Source organism: Stylophora pistillata, chromosome 4 (genome assembly GCF_964205215.1).
Source record: "Stylophora pistillata chromosome 4, jaStyPist1.2, whole genome shotgun sequence".
NCBI lineage: Eukaryota > Metazoa > Cnidaria > Anthozoa > Scleractinia > Pocilloporidae > Stylophora > Stylophora pistillata.
Genome location: NC_142522.1, coordinates 18025730 through 18046515, shown reverse-complemented (window position 1 = coordinate 18046515; position 20786 = coordinate 18025730). Strand labels below are relative to the sequence as shown.

Genomic DNA, 20786 nt, shown 5'->3' with positions numbered 1-20786 from the left:
AAACAAACAATTTATTGGGAGTTAAGGGCTCTTGTGCGAATGCTAGATGCGATTTTCCCCCTTGCTAATACTTTTCTTCCACCCGAGGGTGTCCACAAAGGTAGAAGTGGTCTCCTTGAGGTCAACAAAAAGTACTTAAATGCCAAGGTAGTGACTGCGCTAGACCACAGCACGTGCTGCCAGCCCGCGAGCATGAACGAAGACTTTTGTTAGAGTGCTTTTTACTATTTTACAGGAAAACGTATTTTGTGTGTAATCTCTTTTAAAGTTGTTTGCGATACCCTCTGACTTCCTTTCTCCAAGTGTTAGCTTCGAATACTTACTGTTTCCAAATTTTCCAAAGGAGCAAAGTTTGTGAGAAAACCTTCCTCGTGCCGTAAACATTGGATTGATGGCTGTTATTCGCACAACTGTGTTGCAAGTTCAAGCATTTTTGATACTGATATAACCTGTATGACGTCACACTGTTGCTTTGCCTCGAAATGAATATAACGCAATGAAGGCCGAAACGAAAATCAACGAGGTCTCAGGCTACGGCTGTAAACGGCGAGGGCTCTTGCCAATGTTCCATGTCTGTTACTTGGGGACGAAACAACATTCAAACCACCTAATTTGAGAGGGAATCTCCCTGTTTTGTTCGATCAGTTTTTCCATTGATTATGATCGTTCTTCATAATCGCTTTGTATAGTCTATGTAATCGATTTACTTTTATTTTCCTCGTTTTAGCGAAGTCGCACAGAATATTTTGTATAATAAAAATAGACTATGAAATATAAAAATAATCCTTCTATGGAATTAACAAATATCCAGAGAAAGTGACTTTCTCATTCTCTCTTGTCAGTACATGGGTGTAAATAGATGGAGGTCACGACTGTATTTGCACGTCCCAAAGGTTCCCTCCTCCCTCTCGCATTTAAGGTTGTGCGGTGTATACTATTCGATTCCTTACGCCGATATTAGTCGCCGCCTAAACTTTTCTTTTCGCGATTTTCTAAGCGCAATCTATTTAAAAGTCACATTGTTTACAGGTATTTGTAAACTAGAAAACTGGCCTCCATGCATCTATTCGCAACCTACCGAATGTAGTCATGAAACTTAGCTCCACTTACAAATGTCACTTTATCTTATTTTCTCGATTGAAATTGTTCCAACTGTGGAAAAATAGGGCTAAACAAGACTGGTCCCTGTTGAGTAATAAGGAAAACAAAATCCGCAGTCGAGTGTTAAAGTCGAGTCGGTCAAAGTCGTCAGCAGTGTCGCACGCTGGTGTCACATTCGTTAGAGTCTTGTAACAGTCGCGGGCAGTGTCACGCACTCGTGCGACAGCTGTGGGACGATATTTACATCCGAACCGTAGAGATATATCTGAGGAATCAATATTTATGTTGATATTTTACCAAACAAAGTACTAATAATATTTAATTCAACAATTCAGGTTCAAATGCACGTTGGTACCCGCCACGCATTTCCTGTTTCTAAAATATATCTTACTGGCCACATTGGATAACTTACTGACTCAGATCTAGTTAAGTATTTGTCCTGGTATTGTCTGTTTAAATCACAACTTCTTACTTGGACTCTGTATTTGATATCTATATCATATGAATAGCTAGACAAAAAACTATGCGCTTATTTCTTGGAAGACCTGCCTTTTTAACTTAAAACTACTGCAGTCTTTTTTCCAACCAAAAACCCCTACTACTATTTTTAATCTGTAATTTTCTCCAATTGCCTTCTCCTTATGCTCCCTTTGTGCCGGGAACGAGAGAGATAATTTGTAATACCTTCACTTATTTACATGCATCCTAGAATGAAAATAGTTTAGTATTCAAAATCAAATTCAGTCCATGTTTGATATGAATCAGACTTTCCTACGTGGTTAACAAATCCCAATGGTTCCTTAGAATCAACAAATGACCTCAAAGGAAAGATTCACAGGTCAGAAACGGTGTAAGTTTTTTTAGGCATGAAAGATCACCGACGTATTCTATCTACCAAAGATGCAAGACTTTGAGACTTCATTCAAGGTTGCAGTTGTAGTTGATTATTATGTTATGTGTCAAGGGTTCAAAGGGTAAATCTTGGAGCAAGTGTACTTTACACAGACCTATATCAGTAGAAGTTAGCTGTGAGTACACAGTAATATCTATCAGGAGAAGACAGTTCATACGCATCACAAAAGCCTCAATAATGGTCACTGGTAACTAGACCCAAATTGAAGCTCTGTTAGCAACACGCTACACGTTGCGTGCGTCTGGTGATCCATAGCGAGGAAAGAAATTTTCACTCCATATTAGTTGCTCTTAATTCACAAGTCTTCGTCTTCGATGGTGGAATGCAAATTCTTTGAGGACGTTCTCGGCATTGAAAATTTATTATTCTTGGCAGCGTATGGTTTGGTATGACCCCTCTGGTTGAAAGCGGGATTGGTTTCCTATAGAAACAGAGAACATAAGCTTTACTGCTCAGTGGTCCTTCTTTTATCACGGTACCTTTTTTCTGTCACGTGGCTGACCAGTCGAATTGTACCTAGCTGGGACCATTCATGTCCAGTCAGTTTAGTGTTTCGTACCCATACTAATAAAGCATGTTTCCATGTTAAGTATGTTTAAAGTAAGGTCGGTTTCTTATGTTAATTAGCAACATAATCTGCTTCAATAAGTTTTGTTTATGAGGTGTCCATTTTTGATATGCAACCACCGGGCCAGGTTGTTAAAAATACGGTTAACCTAAATTTTTAATTTAGTTTTACAGCTCCGCAAAAGATATTTTCTTTTATATTTTTTCCCCCTAGTTTCGAGTCATATTAAGGGAAGACTCAACAAAGCCTTAGCTCTTATACGCGCTCTTCTGCATGGGAAATGAAATCCAAGGTTAACTTTAAATCCTAGATAAAGGTTAACCCCCTTTCGGACAACCCGGCCCTGTTATTGAAAAGAAGGTCTCAAGCATAATCAACAGAACTTTAAGCTCTAACTCTTTACCAACTTATCGTAAACAATAATCAACATTTGTTCACACCCTTGCAGCACGTGAGGAATTTCGTGCGATCTCCTGGGAAGGGTACGAATCGACCAGCGAGTCGGGTACGAACCAACACAAACTGGGTACGAATCGTCTGAATTTGGGTACAAATCGCCTGATTACGAAACGTCAATGGGAAAGAAATGATTGGATATCGCCTCGTGCAGTAGATGATTGGGAAAAGTTGGCGCAACACGTTTTTCGAGCCGTTAACACGATGTTGACTTTTGACATTTGTGCTTAACGTCCTCCTGCTTAGATGTTCTAGTGCATTTTGTATTGTTTGTATTTTTTTCAGTCAAACCTCTTGCTGAAGAGTATCCATATATAGGTTAAGTGAAGGGGGCATGGGGACAAGGTAGGACGTTCTCTATAAAGGGCAATAAGACCACGCTCTGTCCGAACGGTGAATGGCGCAAATTTAAGACTAGAGTTACGTAAAAGGGAAGGGATTTCACAAGATAAGGTACATGTGTAAAGAAAAGAAACTAATGGTAAATTTATGATACCACTTGCGACGAAAGCGAGAAAAAAAGTTTTCTTGTTCAAAACAAAGGCCTCGTTTTTTGTTCTGTCTTTTTTACAAAAAGTTTACTGAGGAATTGTTATAATATAAAAAAAGCAGAGTAATTGCTTAGGGTTAGTGAGTCATGCTGAAATCGGTCTGTAAAAAGTATCCTCGCAAAATTGCCATTTATTTTAAATACAGTAAGAGATGGGACCATCCTGCATGGATGATAATATATGGATGATATATATGGATGATAGATATATTGAAGTGGTCAACAGTTTGATCAAGATTGGTGTATAAAAGGGACAAAGTTGGGACTCACGCCAGAGCAAACTCTCCCTTCTCCACCCCCCTCCAGGTACTTTCAGTGACTAAATTGAAGCCAATCGAAGGTACTGAAGTATGTGTAATGTACTTGGACACAGTAACAGCACAGAGTAGATATCATTCACCTACCGTCTCCTGTGAATTTGTCACGTCTCCGGTTGCTTCTTCTGATGGCATGTTTGTTTCTATTCCGCCTGGATACAGTGGTAACATACCATCCTGTAACAAACCAATTGGAAATTAACCACATCGTTTGTATCGTACTCCACAATCGTGGGCGTAAAAGCTCTCCATGTTTCATTAAAAAAGTGAACACAGTACTGAATCAAGCGGGGCTCAAAACGAAAAACCGAAAAAAAATCTTCTCGCGTGAAAACTAAACTTTGTCACTAGGCTTTCTAATTTAGAGTTCTCATATAGCTTCGCGTATCAATAATTTTTTGGTGAAAAAAAAAAAAAACAGCTTCGCTAACTTCGTGGGTAACAAGCCCATCGAGACCAGATGGAAGCATATCAGTTCCTAATAAATAATCAGTAATTATAAATAAATAATTTAGCAATGGACATTCCACTGGGTGGCTCCTCCTTGTCCACTGTTTCTAGATCGAATTGGAATTTGGAATGTTGGTTTTTGCGGAGGGAGGAAAACCGGAGAACCCGGAGAAAAACCCTCGGAGCAAGGACTACTTAAATACGAGCGATATGAGATCTATTAGTCGGTTTATTCTCTTTGTTGTTATATACAAAGTGTCTGTTCTGACGTTACCTTTTTATTCATTTCCATCTCAGCCATGACTCTGTCAACGCACGCATTCATATAAACAAACTGCAAAATAACAACAACAAAGACATTACGAAAAGAGCCGGTTATGGCCAACTAACGTAACTTGAAAAAACAAGGTAAGGCGGTGCACAGTCCTACTTCTCACTGTTCCCCGCCATGACCCTCGGACACTCGGTCTCGATCACATGGACTTGTCCCCAGTGCACTTATTGAAGAGCGAGTCAATCGGCTGGGACGATGGTTGGCCCCCGTCACTCAGATAGTCACCATTCATGTCGACCTTGGCTAAGGCGACATTGATTTGAGATAGCCTTGGCCTTTAAAATTTTCCGAACGACCATACGTGCTCGATACGTTGAACGATGTCGGACTTCTTCTCAATGATTAGATCACAAAATTTACTTCTTAATTAGAAACGAGTCAATTGTTGATGAGGCTTTCGCGCCACGAAATGGACAGAGTGGGCTGATTTCATATTGTTTTGTTTCTTAGGTTGAGATTACTTAATGGGTTTCAGTTAAAACACATATCTACGACCATTGTACTTCTCATCAAATCTTTTTTTCAGAACGTTCTCAGAGGTCGTCGCACTCGCTCACTCTGTCAGGATATTTCATTCAGTTGGCTGGTCATTCATTCAAAAACATAAAATGTCTACTAACATATGTGGAATATATTTTAACCCATCTTGGCTTTTTGTCGCCTTTTTTGTACTCAAAACAAAATGCCATTGCTTCTCTATCAGCCTCCCACTGTGTCAGCTCCTCCCAGTTGAATGTGTGCTCCTGCTCCTGTTAAAACAAGAAAGCCAACCAACTCATTTACCATTTCAATAAAAATGATAAAATAAAAAATAAAGGGGATTTAGCAGTGGACATTCCACGAGGTGGCTCTCCTTGTCCACTGTTTCCAGGTCGAATTAGAATTTATAACATTGGTTTCTTCGTCGAGGGAGGAAAACCGGAGGACCCAGAGAAAAACCCTCAGAGCATGAACGAGAACCAATAACAATCTCAACCCTCATGTGACGCCAGCAGGTCCGCGAATCGAACTCGGATCGCAGTGGTGGAAAGCGAGCGCTCTCACCGCTGTGCCACCCCTGCTTACTCCCATTTTCACCTTGCTTGTTTGAAAATAAAGCAGTTCGTGATGTCAAGACAAACGCAATAATAGACAAAGAATGACTCACTTCAAAAACAATTCTTGAAGCATTCTGTAATCATATTGTTTTGCCGTTTGTAAATGCCACCACGAAAAATGCAGACATCACAGAAAACGGGCGAGAGACACTGGTATGTATGTGTATAGCGTCAACATTTTCGAATAAAAACAAAGGACTATACTGACCTCTTTTTCACCCTCGCTGGAACACGCTCGTAGTCGGAAAGAGTTTAAACTTATGGATACGATCACATGACCACTTTTTCTCGCATCGCAACCACAGTGAGGAAAAACAACAGTTGCATACCCATCTAACGTTCTTGCAACATCAAGATACTGCAATTATTAAAAAAGAAAAAGAAAAAAAAGGTCCAAATTGTGTGTGTGTGTCCAGTACAAATTGAAATGAATGTTAAAAACGGAATCGAGCGTGAAAAGATCGGATCCAAATGAGTGAACCATGTTTTGAACAAGCTCAGGAAGAACATTGAAAACCAACTGAGTGAAATACTCCAGCCAGTGGCTGAAAAGAACAAAGACATAGTTGAGATTCCTCTTTCATATGGGCTCAATCTTCAACCCAATTAAACTTTCCGGTAATCTCCAAAAAACCATACTAGACTGTTTTACGATTTTTCTTAAGACAATAATATCGTGTGTCTCGAAGATATATTACAACATTGCACATGTTTGGTCGACACAGAGTGTTTTGTGCGCAAATACACCATGGAATCTCTTACCTCTTTCTTTTTATTTGCTGCCTTCAGGTCTTTAAGCTTTTGGAGGTTTTTTCCAGGGGACAGTTTCCGTGTTCTTAAGTCACTAACGGCCTGCATGTGTTTTAAAATGACAACACAAGTGGTATAAAGAGATATTTACACAAAATAAGTTATTCATAAAATCATCTTTGCAGTGCTACAAATATCTCAGACTTTGGGATGGTTGTTTGGGACACTGGCACTCCCTTGCACTTTCTCAATGGTAAAACATGATGATGAAAAACATTGCAGGTCAAGGGTTGAACTTAATTTTCCACATAGTTTGATCTTAAATACCCTAACACAGAACAACAAGGTTTTTCAAAAAGCTAATTGAGTATCATTCTTCTACAATGTGGCTGGAGACTCTGGTTTCATTGCTTTGGCCAGTACACCGTAAAAATTATAAACCCAAGCTAGTTTATTGATGAAAAGATACAAGACTTAAAATAGGCAGCTAAGGGTCTATTTCAGTTCAAAAGAACTATGCATAAAGGACATAACATAGAAAAAGGGAAAAAATAAAGTTAATATATCTTTCTCCGGTGAAGAAAAAGGAATACCTGGGTATATAGGAGATTTACTGCACTCTCGTCATTGTTCATCTGCACCTCCTGTTGAATTACACAACAAATAAATAAAATGCTTTACTTTCAAATCCTCAGCACCACGTTTCCTTGAAGACTTTGAAATTCTACTCACTTTTACTAACAAATGTCCTGGTGTTTGTGTGCCCCCTTCCTATAAATGTACCTTTGAATCCTCTTCACCCATTAAACTAGATGTAATGTAAAGGTCACGTAAATCACCCTCCTTTGGCCAAGATACAGACTGAATGAAAAACATTAAGTCGCTTTTTGTTTTCAACTTAGTGAGGAAAATTGAGAAACAATATAAGTTAAATGCCCTCTTCTATGGGTAAAAGCTAAAACAAAACAAAAATGACTTTGTTTTTTTTTTTTTTTTCCATTCAATTGGTGGGAACTAATGCACAAAGATTCATAGGACCACTTCTTTCCAGTACCTTACTGTAATGACTGAGGCACTCACTCATGAAAGAGTGAATAGTCTTTCTCTCTTCACAATTACTGATAGCATTGGTCTACATCTTACTGTAATGACTGAGGCACTCACTCATGAAACAGTGAATAGTCTTTCTCTATTCTCAATTACTGATAGCATTGGTCTACATCTTACTGTAATGACTGAGGCACTCACTCATGAAACAGTGAATAGTCTTTCTCTCTTCTCAATTACTGATAGCATTGGTCTACATCTTACTGTAATGACTGAGGCACTCACTCATGAAACAGTGAATAGTCTTTCTCTCTTCTCAATTACTGATAGCACTGGTCTACATCTTGACGACCAGGCTTAACATTAGGTATAACATTAGCACACAAACCCTTGCTAAGGTAAATATCCACTTTCGAAATGCAAGACAGGTTGTAGATGATGCAGTATAACTCTTGATATATAAGTTGTGAGGGAACTCATTCTGTTCAAGTTTGCGTTCTAAAATCAGAAAAAAAAAATAAGCCAATTGAGAAACACCATGCAGAGAGAGTTTGGTGTTAATAAAATTGTAAAATTTAAAGTAAAAAGCAAAATATTATGCCTCTTTTGTAAAGAGAAGAATGGCAGATCTAGAGCCAGAAACAACCCAAAGCCTTTAAGCCTTTACCTCCCATGAGTGACCAAGACAGAATTTCTCCTTACAGTGATGACAATAAAGAAAAATATCAATTAGGATTTAACAGTTGATCTGATACCAAATTCTCCAAACTAACATTATGGCTAAATTCTCCAAATTACAATTATGGCTCCCATCGTCAAAACTTTACCATCATATATTAAAGACAGCCAACACACTCTTCAAATTTTTCGAGACTTTAATTTCCTCGGCCAAAACAAACTTCACCATGGATATTATGTCTCTTTACACTGTCATTCCTAATGGCGAAGGCCGTCTGGCCCTTAAAATCTTTTTTGATCAACGTACTGTTAAGGAACCAAAATCTGAAACACTACTACGCTTAGCCGAACTGGTGCTCACACTCAATTGTTTTTCATTCGGAAATAACTTCTTCAAACAAACCAATGGTGTAGCCATGGGCACCAAAATGGGACCTAGCTAAGCCAATCTTTTTGTAGGTTTTGTCGAACATCAATTTTTCAGCCAATACAACGGCTCCAAACCTGAACTCTACGGTCGCTACATCGACGACTGTATCGGTGCTACCTCCTCTACCAGAGAGGAGCTCACTCAATTCATATCCGCAGTCAATTTTTTTCACCCGGCTCTGAAATATACCTGGGAAATTTCTGACAATTCTTTATCCTTTTTAGACATCAAAGTTTCAATTGAAGGCAACGGTTTATGCACTAGTGTGTATTACAAGCCTACAGAATCGCATAATTACTTGTTATATTCGTCTTTGCATATTAAGTTAAGAATTCCAATCCTTTTTCTCAGTTTCTAAGACTTCGTCGTTTATGTAGTGATGACTCTGATTTCCACCACAAATCAGAGTCAATGTGCCAGTTTTTCAATAACCGTGGTTACCCTGTTTCTGTCGTTCAAGCGGATTACCACCGCACCCAACTTATTGATCGACATTCAACACTACAAACGTCGCATAAGGAAGATTCCGACCGCATTCCATTCACTCTCACGTTTCACCCTCACAACCACTCAGTTAAATCCATCATTCTTAAAACCTTTTTTTACTTCAAAACGATCCAGAGACAAGCACTATCTTTTCGCAGCCTCCGCTCAAGTTCATTCAAACGCGACAAAAACATAGGCAAATTTTTGGTCAGAAGTTCTTCTCAGACTAATGACCAACCAGGCACTTTTAAATGCGCTCGTGCACAATGCAAAACGTGTCCTTTCATTCACAAAACTGTTAAAATATTGGGACCTAAACGATCCAATAAGATCGCCGATCACTTCACGTGCACCTCCGCCAATGTAATCTATTGCATAACTTGCACTTATTGTAAAACGATATACATCGGCGAAACAGGAAGAAGACTAGGTGACCGATTCCGAGAACACCTTCGAGACGTGGAAAGGAAAGGAATGACAAGGACACATCGAAACCAGTCACTAGACACTTTAATTTACCTAATCATTCTAAGCAACATATGGCAATCTGCGGTCTTTCCTTACACTAAGATAGCACGGAAAGCCGTAAAACTCTTGAACAAAAGCTCATCTTTCAAACCGGCAGTCTAAATCCCACAGGGATCAACGAACGCTTTTCATTCCACTAATTTACTCGTGTTTTTCTCGTTGCCATGTTCCCACCAATAACGTAGCTCCATTTTCTGCCTTTAAAAGCACACACAACCCACAATTCCCCTATTCGGTCCGACGAAGGGCTAACCTGATAGTTGAAACCAAAAGTTTGCTTTCCGGTTGCGGTTTCAAATTTTCTGTATTTTTTTTGCCGGCAAAGTTGAAAACTTTGCCCAAGTGCGACCCATACCTAACGCTCGAAACATCAGCTTTTGTAATCGTTACGGTGGCCAATTTACCATTTCAACTTTGTTGATATATCCAAATTATAACATCATAAGAATTGTATGGCAGAAAGTAAGCAGAATTACTAATGAGATCTTGGGAGAGAAAGGGTTAAGGCAAAATCAAAATTAAACACTTACACAAGCTGAGCCTAGCTACTCAGGGAATATTAGCACTAATGCAGACTCAGCAATTGTGAAAACCTATACCTTTGAATATAACTCAGGATTGGCAATGATCCAAGCAATAAATGACAGCTAGTGATCAGCCAAGCCACAGGTGGCCCAAGCTCTCTTTGAAAACCACACAAGGAACACAATTTGCTATCGATTTATAAGGATTTGTATGGGATTTTCTACAAGATATCCATAAAGGATAGTTAAAAGTGAAAATATTAAATAAAAATGGCTTACCTTATTCCATACGTGTGTTGCTTGCTCCTGGTGTCGTTTTTTCACCTATTTCACTTGATTTAAGCGGTTTTTTTAATCCTGGTTTTCTTCTCTTTAAGAAGAGAAATCCAGGATTAAAAAAAAACCGCTTAAATCAAGTAAAATCGGTAAAATAACGACACCAGGAGCAAGCAACACACGTATGGAATAAGGTAAGCCATTTTTATTTAATATTTTCACTTTTAACAATCTCTATATGGATATCTTGTAGAAAATCCCATACAAATCCTTATCAATCGATATGCAAATTGTGTTCCTTGTGTGGTTCTCAAAGAGAGCTTGGGCCGCCTGTGAACAAGCTAGTCCAAAATACCCACTAAAAACCCTTAATGGTAATTAACAAGAAGCACAACATACTTCACTTACCAAAACCATCCTCACCAATCTCAAAGAGTGCAAAGTTTGAGATGCTACCTTCAACCAAGTTTAGCTTTTCTGTCATGGCCTTCCATTAACATAATATCAAATCAAATCAAGTCACATAATGTCTAGTTTATAATTTGGATTTGCCCATTTTTGAGTCTTGTATAACAAGAAGGCCCTGGTGAATGGTAAAAAATCCAAAATTTGCAAGATACTGAGACTTCTGTTTAAAAATGCGAGACAGAAGTCAAACAATTTCATCTTTAGCTCTCCTTACTAAAGCTTTTGTTTCCCTTAGATTGTTGTTAGGAACTATTAATAACCAAAAATACTTATTTCCTCTTCATAATCAAAATAGGATGTGCCACATCCCTCCTTTTTGTATGTGATTTTACACTTTTTGTCAACAGAAATCGGTACACATTACTGTTGCTCACAACAATATCTTAAAGTTAGACAAACTACCTCTCACCCTTGGCTTCAATAGTAAATCCATGAATTTGAAAGCATGCATACACTGCATTTGTGTAAAGTACTGTGCATGAATGTTCTCCACTGCTCACCTGATATACTTGAACTGTTTTGTGACATTTCAAAACAGTCACAGTTGTAATGGACTCATCTGGTAAAAATACTCTCAACTCAACTTTCATTGAACCATCTTCCTCTTCTTTCTCTTGCTAAAATACAACATTGGAAGAGAAAATGAATAGAGACCCTCTGTTCTAATTCTCAACAAACCTGTACTCATATGAAAAACTGAGAAAGTGGCTTGTTGGGCTAACATTAATTCCATCCTGTCTAGGTGTTAAAAATGGTTTAGCATGTAGGAGAGCTATGTGGCTCACAGATACCATCATAGGTTATCTCCACTTCCATAGCAGGTACAAGAAAGAACCAGCTAGGAGTATGGCTACCGGTCTGTGTGGGATGCTGGTCTGTCAAAGGTTACCCATTTAAACTCCTGGGTGGAGAGGTTCTCTGCTAGAGTACAGAGCCTTGTCCAAGAAAACAAAAAATACAAAGACAAATACTACTTTACAACATTACTTCAAGTATACTAAAAAATTTAATAAAATAAAGGTAATCTTATTCAAAGCCATCTCTAGGTAGAATCTGCCTGAAAAAGAAACAACAAAATACCTGAAGTTGGTTTTCTGAAGATTTAAGAAATTCTACCATGGCATCTGACTCTCCAATAACTTTAACTGAATTAACTGTTAAGAGAGTATAAAAATTACTTTTCAGTCCAAAATTTTCAGGGCAGATTGAAAATTTTCAGGGTAGCTTAATTCTTGTTTGCATTATTTCTAACAATTATTAATAGTCTATATCAAATGACCATAAGACTGGTTTGAATTTTTTGGCTCTCATCTATAAGTTTTAACTAAACCTTCCTCTTTACTAGGCCCTAGTACTCAATGAGACTCCTCCCTCCCTGACAGGACCTTATTACACCCTGTGGGGTGGTGTGGAGAGTTAAAGGAACATTTTGAAACAAGCTGATAGTGAAGCAGTCTTTAATTCAATTCAAGAAAAAAAATTCAAAATTTTGGCTTGATATCATCTTAAATCTTTAGGGGTGCTTCCAGAAAATGCCTCTTGTGTGGGTTTGCTTTTTCAGACACCTCAGAGAAACTAATATCATTGTTACTGGAAGACTACTAAGCAATAGAATCGCATCATTGAATAAAATTTCACATCCTGATTGGTTAACGAAGTGAGGTATTTAGCTTGGAATGGTGAGTTGAAAATGAGGCTAGGTGATATTGTTTCGCATCTACATAAACATGACAACTAAAGGTGATGCTGTTTTTTTTTCTTATTTTGATTCAATTATGTCATTCATGGAAAATCCATTACTTGACTCATGAATTCCACGTTAAATTGCACTTGAAAACTGATATTGGACTCATCACTTTGCAACTTGTGCAATGTCGGTTTTTGCATGCCATTTAATTTGCAATTTCCTAACCAAGTAGTGAATTTTCCTAGAGAATCTGAAAGTACCAGTATTTTTGTTTTGGTAGACTGTACCTGGTGTGCAGTGTGCAGAAGAAACGCAAAATTGCTTCCAGTATTCATATAAAACAATACATTCACTGTAATCTCAGTTCTACTTCACATGACAGAGTGAATAATTACAAATTTATGAGCTTATAAAGCACATTTTATTTAAAAAACTGCTGGTCTAACCTTGATCAAAATAGAATTCCAGAGCTTTTCTACGGGTCTCTATTTGCTGATCAGATAAGTGAAATGGCCACTTTCCAGGAAACTTTGGAAACTGGAAATCTCTAAACTCCTTTTTAAGCTGAGAGCAAAGACAACAAAAGCCTCAGATTATATCAAACTATATTAAGATAAAAGATAATTTAATCAATTAGGCACAATAAATATTAATTTAAAGATTAGCAGTAATTATCACTATACACCAATATGACTCTGTGTATCATTACCATGAGAGCAAAAGTAGATGTAATTCTACACTCAGGCCAAGTGGCCCATCTACCCAAAGCTTATCTTGGTTTCTGTTGCATGAAACAGGTATGAATATTAATACTCCCCCCAGGATGTGATGCTAGACCATTGCACATTACCTCCCTGAGAGTGAAGACTACACACATTTTCTAGGCCCAGTTGTCCACAGGCCAGTTATTACTAGCCCGGGATTAAGTTTAGAACTGAGTTGCCTTATTTCTTTGTTCAAAAATTTCTTCAGTCTATTATTTTTAGGACAAGCAAGCATCAAATTGTAGACTAAAAGAACTCCACTTAATTTTCTTTAAAAACTTTCAGATCTGAGATCAGATTTCATACTAACCCTTACTACTTGACCCAGCTTTGAACAACCTGGCTCAGGGTGATAAAAGGTACCAGCTTCAAATTTGACAGTTGGCCACAAATGGGTCCCTAAATCAACTCCTAGGGAACACTTCTCTGCTATATTTAGCAAATAATTCAATTACAAAATCTTTATCTCTTTACCTGGCTGTGCAAGTTTGAAAATTCTTTGTATCTCCTGGAACAAATATGCTTGTCTCCATAATAGATATTATATACCTATAAGAAGGATATTCTTTCACCACAAATAGATAAATATAATTATAATCATTAGAGTTACTGCAGCTTCAATTTATCTTTTTATGTAGTTGACTGAATTATCTTTCCTTGGAAAGCCATTATTGCAAATGACTACTTTAAGAACAATTATCAACATATTGCTGACATGACACATGTATGTAATGGCACCAATGCAAGGGTAGTGAAGGGGGAGAGAGTGTCCTCATCCCACTTCACCTCTGAATTCTAGAAAACATCCTGCCTCACAAAGGAAAAATGTCTCCTATTTCTTCTTGTGTACAAGGTTTCATGGAAATCTTCAGGTTTTCACTTAATAAAAGGAAAAAATTCACGGGTCAAGTAGAGTGCATATTTCAGGAGGCAAATGACACCACACACTGGTTCATTCATAAATCATGCTCACCTTTCCCCAAATACTAATTTTAGCCCTAATCATATTTCACATATAAAAACCCTTTGATACCCACAAATGGAAGAGCACGACTACAAGATGTTGCATTAATATTTGTGCAGCTGGTTATTTGGTGAAGTAAAAAAACTTTCTTGGCAGGTTAGTTGCCTTCATCCTATAACTACAAGATGACATTGTGATTTAGATTTATTGTGATTTTGAAAAGAGATCTCATTGACATAACAACTCAACTGAGAAATAATACTGTATCATGCAAAAAAACACATTTTAACAATTCTTACCACAAATGTTTCACCATTACTAACAACTTGTCTTGTCTCAGGAATTGATAATGGTACAGCTCTCTTGTCTGAGTAATCATAATATTCCCCACCTGATGAGCTCTCACTATCAAATTTCTCAGCTTCGTTTTGGCTGACAGATATCACGACTAAGGTCAGTTTATCTCCACCTTTCTTTATCAGGTTCACTACATGTTTGTGAGTAGCACCCTCCACATTTTCACCATTCCTGTTAAGAACAAAATCATCACTACATCAATATTATGGCATATTCACTACATTAACCATGAATCCCCCTAATATAGGTACTTAAATTCCCTGCACTGTTCTCTTTACATCTCATTTGTTACTGACAAGAAAAATTTTTCATGACCATCAGGAGCTTATAAAACTGGTTTGATAGTCTCCTTTGTTCTTGTGCCCATAACCTTTGATCCAAGGGATATTTGGTAAGGACAAACTAGAAACTAGTCACTCTTAAGAGTTCAAGGATTAAGAAGTTGAGATTCTAACTAATAAGAATTACTGTTAAATAGTGTGAAATATTTCCTCAAAAAGAGATCTTCTATCCCTTTGGCCGCAGCAAGGTCCAAGAATCACCTAACCCCAACTCATTAAATATTTCTTAAATACTAATGAACTGCTTTCACATGTGGTTTACAAAATACCTTGTTTACCATGCCATGGATAGGAAAATGTAAAGCAGCCTCATATCAGATTGATGATTTCCACCCCTTCAACAGCTATAAGTATATTATAGGGAATAGCCAAAAGCATTCTTTCATGATTTTACACCCATCTGCATTTATAGCTTTGATTAACACTCCAATTTATTTGTTTTGATTCCAGGACCATACAACTCAAAATCCAATTTTTTTCTCACTCAAAGTATACAACTTTGAATAGTTTCCCAATAACACTTGAAGGAAAGAAGTTTCCAGCAATCTGGAAAAGTCCTTCTTGAAAAGATGTAACTTTCAAACACTGAACTTTGTACATGTAGAATCTACATCTTATCACCAACACATAAAATGCACCATGAGTGAAGTGTGACTTTACATGTGACCACAGTGATTACTACCCTTTCAAAAACATTCATGGTACTGTCATAAACTGCATGGGTATTAGGTATATATTGACAGAGGTTTCAGTAACTTTTTCCAAAAGTTGCTTTGTATGGTATAATGGGCCTGGAAAGGGCCACAAGGCAAAACCCAAACACACGAGCTTGGTCAAAGCTAAACAGACTGTGGTCAAAGGTCTTGTAGGCAGTGGTTGACCACCATTTAACCTAGCTTTTATCGAAACCCCTGGCACTGATGGAAAATCTAGCTCCTAAACCATACAGATTAATACTGATGAAAACAAGTCAGGCTCCTAAAAGCTAGATCAAGGAGGCAAAGCGGATTAATGTCCATCAATATTAAGACTTACAAACTTGACTATAATATTTAACAGTTTGTAAAAATAAAATCCTATCCTCTGAGTCTGTGTAAGCAAAAATGATCATGAACAGATACGTGTGTTTCATGACTTAAGTACTAAGAGGAATAAAGAAATGACTTGTTTTATTCGAATTTTCTTATTTAAAACAACAAATTCCTTATTAAGCTAAAGATGTTTTCTTCACCTTGGTTTACTGACTTCAAATTTGGATTATTAAAAACACATATTAAGTTCGAGTGGCACCACTGCGCTGTAACATTAAGACTTCTCACTTAGGAGAAAGGAATCAAACCAAATCAGAGGTTAAAACTTAAATAAACACTTGTCAAATGAAAACATGATTGCAAGTAGAAACAAAAAACTATTTTTCTACCGGAAAAATCTCAATAAGCAACGGTAGGTTTCGAGAATGTTGGCACAGACTACTAGTTGCGCCATAACTCCATGTCAAGCAAAATATTCTCGTAACTTTCTTCGACTAGGGAAGAAATATGAGAAAATAAAAAATCGGCTGGTGAATGATCACAAGAGGAAGTATTAACAGCTGGCAACGATCAGTTTGATGATAATTATTGCAGAGAAGTACGTTTATTTCCATCAACCACGCAGCACCAATGTTGCAACTATCCACTGTCCCCTAATTAAAAGAATCCGTGCAAAATAATTAGAATCACACACAAAGTAAGTCGTGTATGTTTACGTACACTTCAAGGATTCGATCACCAATCCTGACACCTCCACTGTGAGCAGGGCCACTTTCCAATACAGCGCTTACATGCTGCAACGGTGCATACAATTCTCCATTTATTGACCTCAGCTGCCCCCCTTCTGATACCTGGCCACGAACATTAAATCCAAATCCATTTTCTCCTCGGCACAGTTCAATTAATCTGGGTCCATAAGGATCAGCTTGACGAGCATCAGCTTCTTCGTCATCCGCCATGTTTGATTTAGCAGTCACGTGATAGCAGATGGACGTAAAACTTCCGCCAAGCCAGTTTTTATTTCCGGTTTTTTAAGCGTTTTCATTTCAACATTGAGTAAATTGAAGCTACATCTTACAGTACTGTCACTGAAGTCCATTAACACGGGGTACTTAAGCAAGCTGGGTTAAGTATACCAACCTGGGTGGCTATTAGTAAACCAACTTCTTTGTGAGACTTTTCCGTAACCTTTCCATGTGAATCCGTCAAGAGTGATAAAACATCTCATACAATAATATCCAGCTCATACCATAAATAAGTATCGAGAAAACTAAGGATGAATAATATTTAAATCAAATGATCGCCATTCAATGACCACTTCAGCGTCATAAAATTATTATTATTATTATTTTTTTTCACTAATGGAAATATACCAAAAACGGAAAGAAAAACTAAACAGCATAAAAGAATCTACCCACATTCCCCCCTTAAAATTATCGGGAAAATAAATAATATTAGGAATTAAACTATTACTGGCACCTGGTTAATTAATTGACCGCGAGACCTCTTGACCTTCAAGAGTAAATTGTACACTAATTGTCAATGGAAATTTCGTTCCATAAAATCAACATTTGTTAAATGTGGGTGTTCACTGAATACAAAACGCCTAAGATTCTCGATACAACCGTGTTCTCCCATAAACGCGCCTGTCCGACTTTTACCTTGTTGAAAAGTGTTAACTGTCACTTTGAGAAACAAATGTATTTGGTTCCCGTAACACCTGGCCCCATGGAACTTCTTTGCGGAAATGTTTCTTTTCCCCTCTCTTTTTTTTCCCGTCTCTACTCTTTTAATTTTACTAAAAAACGCCCTTTCACAACTCTTAATGACATGAACTACTCCACAAAAACACCCCCACAGGGCGAGGAGACATCGCATGGCAACATGGGATTAATTTCCGATGGTGACCCGAATGAGTTACGAGATGATCCGAGTGAGTAATTTTAGTGGATTTTGTCAACACGAAGTCATTGAGATACTGCCAAAATCTATTGCCAAAATAGATCGATTACATGTTAAAGCTGACCCCCAAAATCTCTTGTTACTCTTCATTGAGCCAAAAATTGACATTCATGAGCATTAATTCTTAAGTTGAAAAAAAGCTCTGCTTTTCGTGCTTTTCATTTGCATTTTGTGCAACAAGGAACGTCGTGGAGAGCTGTGTTTTGCTGGTTGCTGATTGGTCGATGTACAGACCCCCTGTGACCAAATGGAACGCCGCTCTAGACTGACAACACGCTCCAACTTACTCTTTCCAATATGGCGAACCCGAGGAAATTTGCTGAGAAAATTGCCCTGCACAATCAGAAACAGGAGGAGGGAACGCGTGCTTTCGAACAGATTATGAAAGAGGTTTCCATACTAGAGGTATTTTTAATTTTCTTGATTAAGAAATATTTTTTAGTCCGTTTTGTTGTTCGTTGTTGACATGTCAGTAGCACAGCTGAATATGGATTTCTTCTCTGTTTTCAAGCCTACCAAAAAGCCCCCACACCAGCAGATGCAGCAACAGTACTTTGGGGGATCGTTGCCGAATGTGAACATCAGTTTAGCACATGCACACCGATTAGACCTACAGGTAATTTCTGTTTTACAGTTACCGATTGTGTTCATCTGGTATGGGATTATATGTACATTTCTGTGCATTTGTTTTGAGGTTCGATTCTAATGAAATGATACTGCTTTCGATCTTCAGACCGCGTTAGATAGTCTGGATCGTCTCACAGGGATGCATCACAGCGTTGGTGATCGTATGCCTATCAGTCATAAACAACGATTCCAAGGCGGCCGAACTCAATTTAACCCGAACAATCGTTTTCGGGGAATATCCTTTTCATAGTCTGATAAAGAGTTCAGATCGTCACCTCAGTCAAAGTAAAGGGACTTTGGTAACATATGTCACGATACGGTTCAAAGATATCTCAAGGTCTATTTTTTTAGTTCTTTCTTATTTATTTGTGGCTAGTTACTTAATTTTCTCAGTCAGATTTGCTGGAAGTAAATACGTTAATGTTTCGTGAAAATAGTTGTGTCAAGATCGTGACGGTGTAGAAAGAGAAACGTTATAGGGTTTGTTGCAAAGAAGTTATATAAAGAACATGACATCGTTAATAAATCGATTTGTCGAAGTTTTAGTTAGCCTTAACCTTGATCACATAGACACATCTCCCTACCATGTGTCTGGCTGCCATTTATCACCTCCTCAAGATCGGTATTCGCAAGATCAAGGTTGGCGAGATAGACGGTACGTACATTCAAATCTCTATCTGGTGTGTTATAATAGCTTGATGAGCTTAGTTAGCATTTTGCGTAGTTATTCAATTACTTACGCTGAGGAGTCTGTATACTGGTTTTTTGGAAATAGTGATATTGTACTTACCTGTTTGGCTATAACAGATGTGCTTTTAGGAAGAGCATAACGATAAATATGGTACAAAATTTTGTTTGGGTAGCGAAGGGCTCACTTTGAAAGGTGAATTGACCTCTAGTTTCCCGCGCAAATTTATCATTGCACTAACATGAATTTTCTAAACGACTCTGTTCTCTGTTTGCAAATTATTTCTTGTCATTATTAGAACAACAGTGTTTGTAATTTTGTTGTTTTCGATAAAATCTCATCTTTTTGGGATTTCGTGTTCACCTGTTGGTTTGTTTGTGATACTGGAAGTGTTTGCACAACTTATCACCATTGAGGAGTGCATCAGGCAATCGGAGTCAATTTGGTAACGGCCGCAGATTCTAAATAAAACCCAAGATACTATCGGCAAAGTGGGAAAAATTTTCACGGATGGTTCTAGAAGCTTGCATTCTACTTTTTCCTGATTTGTGAGTCTATTAATTAAGTTATTGTTAGGAACTCGAAGTTCAAATACGAATTAATTATTTTTTTATGTAGTTATAACTATATTTACATTTGGTGAAATCAGATGCTTGCCATACTCGGTAATGTTTTCTTTGACTCTCGAATCTTTACTACTGGAGTAATACAGGTTAACAATTGACATAAACATACAAAATTACTCTTGTTCTACTATTATGTGTTTTCTTTTAGATCAAAGTGCAATTTTAATATTCTGAAAAAAGTGCATGTGATAAAGATTAGTAATGTGTTATGCAATGGAAGCAAAGGGGGTCCTTATCACATCTTGTGCTATTAGAAGAATTCAAGTGTCACATGTACTTATACAGCATGTCATGCGTCATGCATTTAAATGGCAAAACTTCACATCTCAACTTACCTTGCCTTTCTGTTAAATTATTACCTAACATATTAATTTTAGACGTAGTCGCAAGTCACGTACAAACACTTTTCCAACCTCTCATGCCAGTTCTGCAACCAAAATCTCCAGATTATTTACAGGAAAAGGTAGAACTCTTTGGTAGAGACAATTGATCTTGTTACCTGCTGATTTTGGAATGGTTTTTGTACCTTTATTTTAACTCATTTCCACAGAAGCTGCTAAGAAAATTTATTATCCAACTACACCTAGACGAGTACAAATAATGCCATAGACAAGTACAAATATCACGCGGTATTTGTACTCGTCTATTTTAGTACCAGTTAAACAGGTTTTCTGGCATCACACAAGCGAAGAATTGGATTGTAGTTACGAAAAAAAATAAAGTGGCGGACAATTTGAATCATATTTCCGACGACGAAGAGTCAGAA

At 37.6% G+C, this 20786-nt stretch overlaps 2 protein-coding genes across 2 annotated transcripts in view; one reads left to right on the top strand and one right to left on the bottom strand.

The window, feature by feature from the left end:
- Window positions 1-1392: 1392 nt before the first annotated feature.
- On the bottom strand, window positions 1393-17099 carry LOC111325902 (sorting nexin-27). The gene is made up of 15 exons (XM_022929814.2): window positions 16838-17099; window positions 14688-14916; window positions 13899-13973; window positions 13107-13224; window positions 12054-12127; window positions 11474-11590; window positions 10914-10992; window positions 7972-8081; window positions 7130-7180; window positions 6549-6638; window positions 5995-6144; window positions 5310-5438; window positions 4630-4689; window positions 3993-4082; window positions 1393-2435 (listed from the first exon to the last, which is right to left on the bottom strand). The coding sequence occupies exons 1-15, from the start codon at window positions 17074-17076 to the stop codon at window positions 2310-2312; spliced, it is 1737 nt and encodes a 578-aa protein (XP_022785549.1). The 5' UTR covers window positions 17077-17099; the 3' UTR covers window positions 1393-2309.
- A 1225-nt stretch (window positions 17100-18324) lies between these two features.
- The window catches only part of LOC111324849 (CREB-regulated transcription coactivator 1), a 13879-nt gene continuing 11417 nt past the window's right edge, over window positions 18325-20786 (top strand). The window contains exons 1-4 of the mRNA XM_088757444.1: window positions 18325-18484; window positions 18591-18695; window positions 18813-18944; window positions 19276-19361. Coding sequence (XP_088613570.1) covers window positions 18377-18484; window positions 18591-18695; window positions 18813-18944; window positions 19276-19361 — 431 coding nt within the window. The 5' untranslated portion in view covers window positions 18325-18376. The remainder of the gene's footprint in view (window positions 18485-18590; window positions 18696-18812; window positions 18945-19275; window positions 19362-20786) is intronic.

What these genes read in the sequence shown, in the direction of transcription:
- LOC111325902 (XM_022929814.2), bottom strand. Translation starts at nt 17,076, where the DNA reads ATGGCGGATGACGAAGAAGCTGATGCTCGTCAAGCTGATCCTTATGGA. An exon ending in GGATATTTACCTTAGCAAGG is followed by an intron (nt 7,181 to 7,971) that starts GTTTGTGTGCTA and finishes GTAATTCAACAG; the next exon opens with GAGGTGCAGATGAACAATGA. An exon ending in AGATGGAAATGAATAAAAAG is followed by an intron (nt 4,083 to 4,629) that starts GTAACGTCAGAA and finishes GGTTTGTTACAG; the next exon opens with GATGGTATGTTACCACTGTA.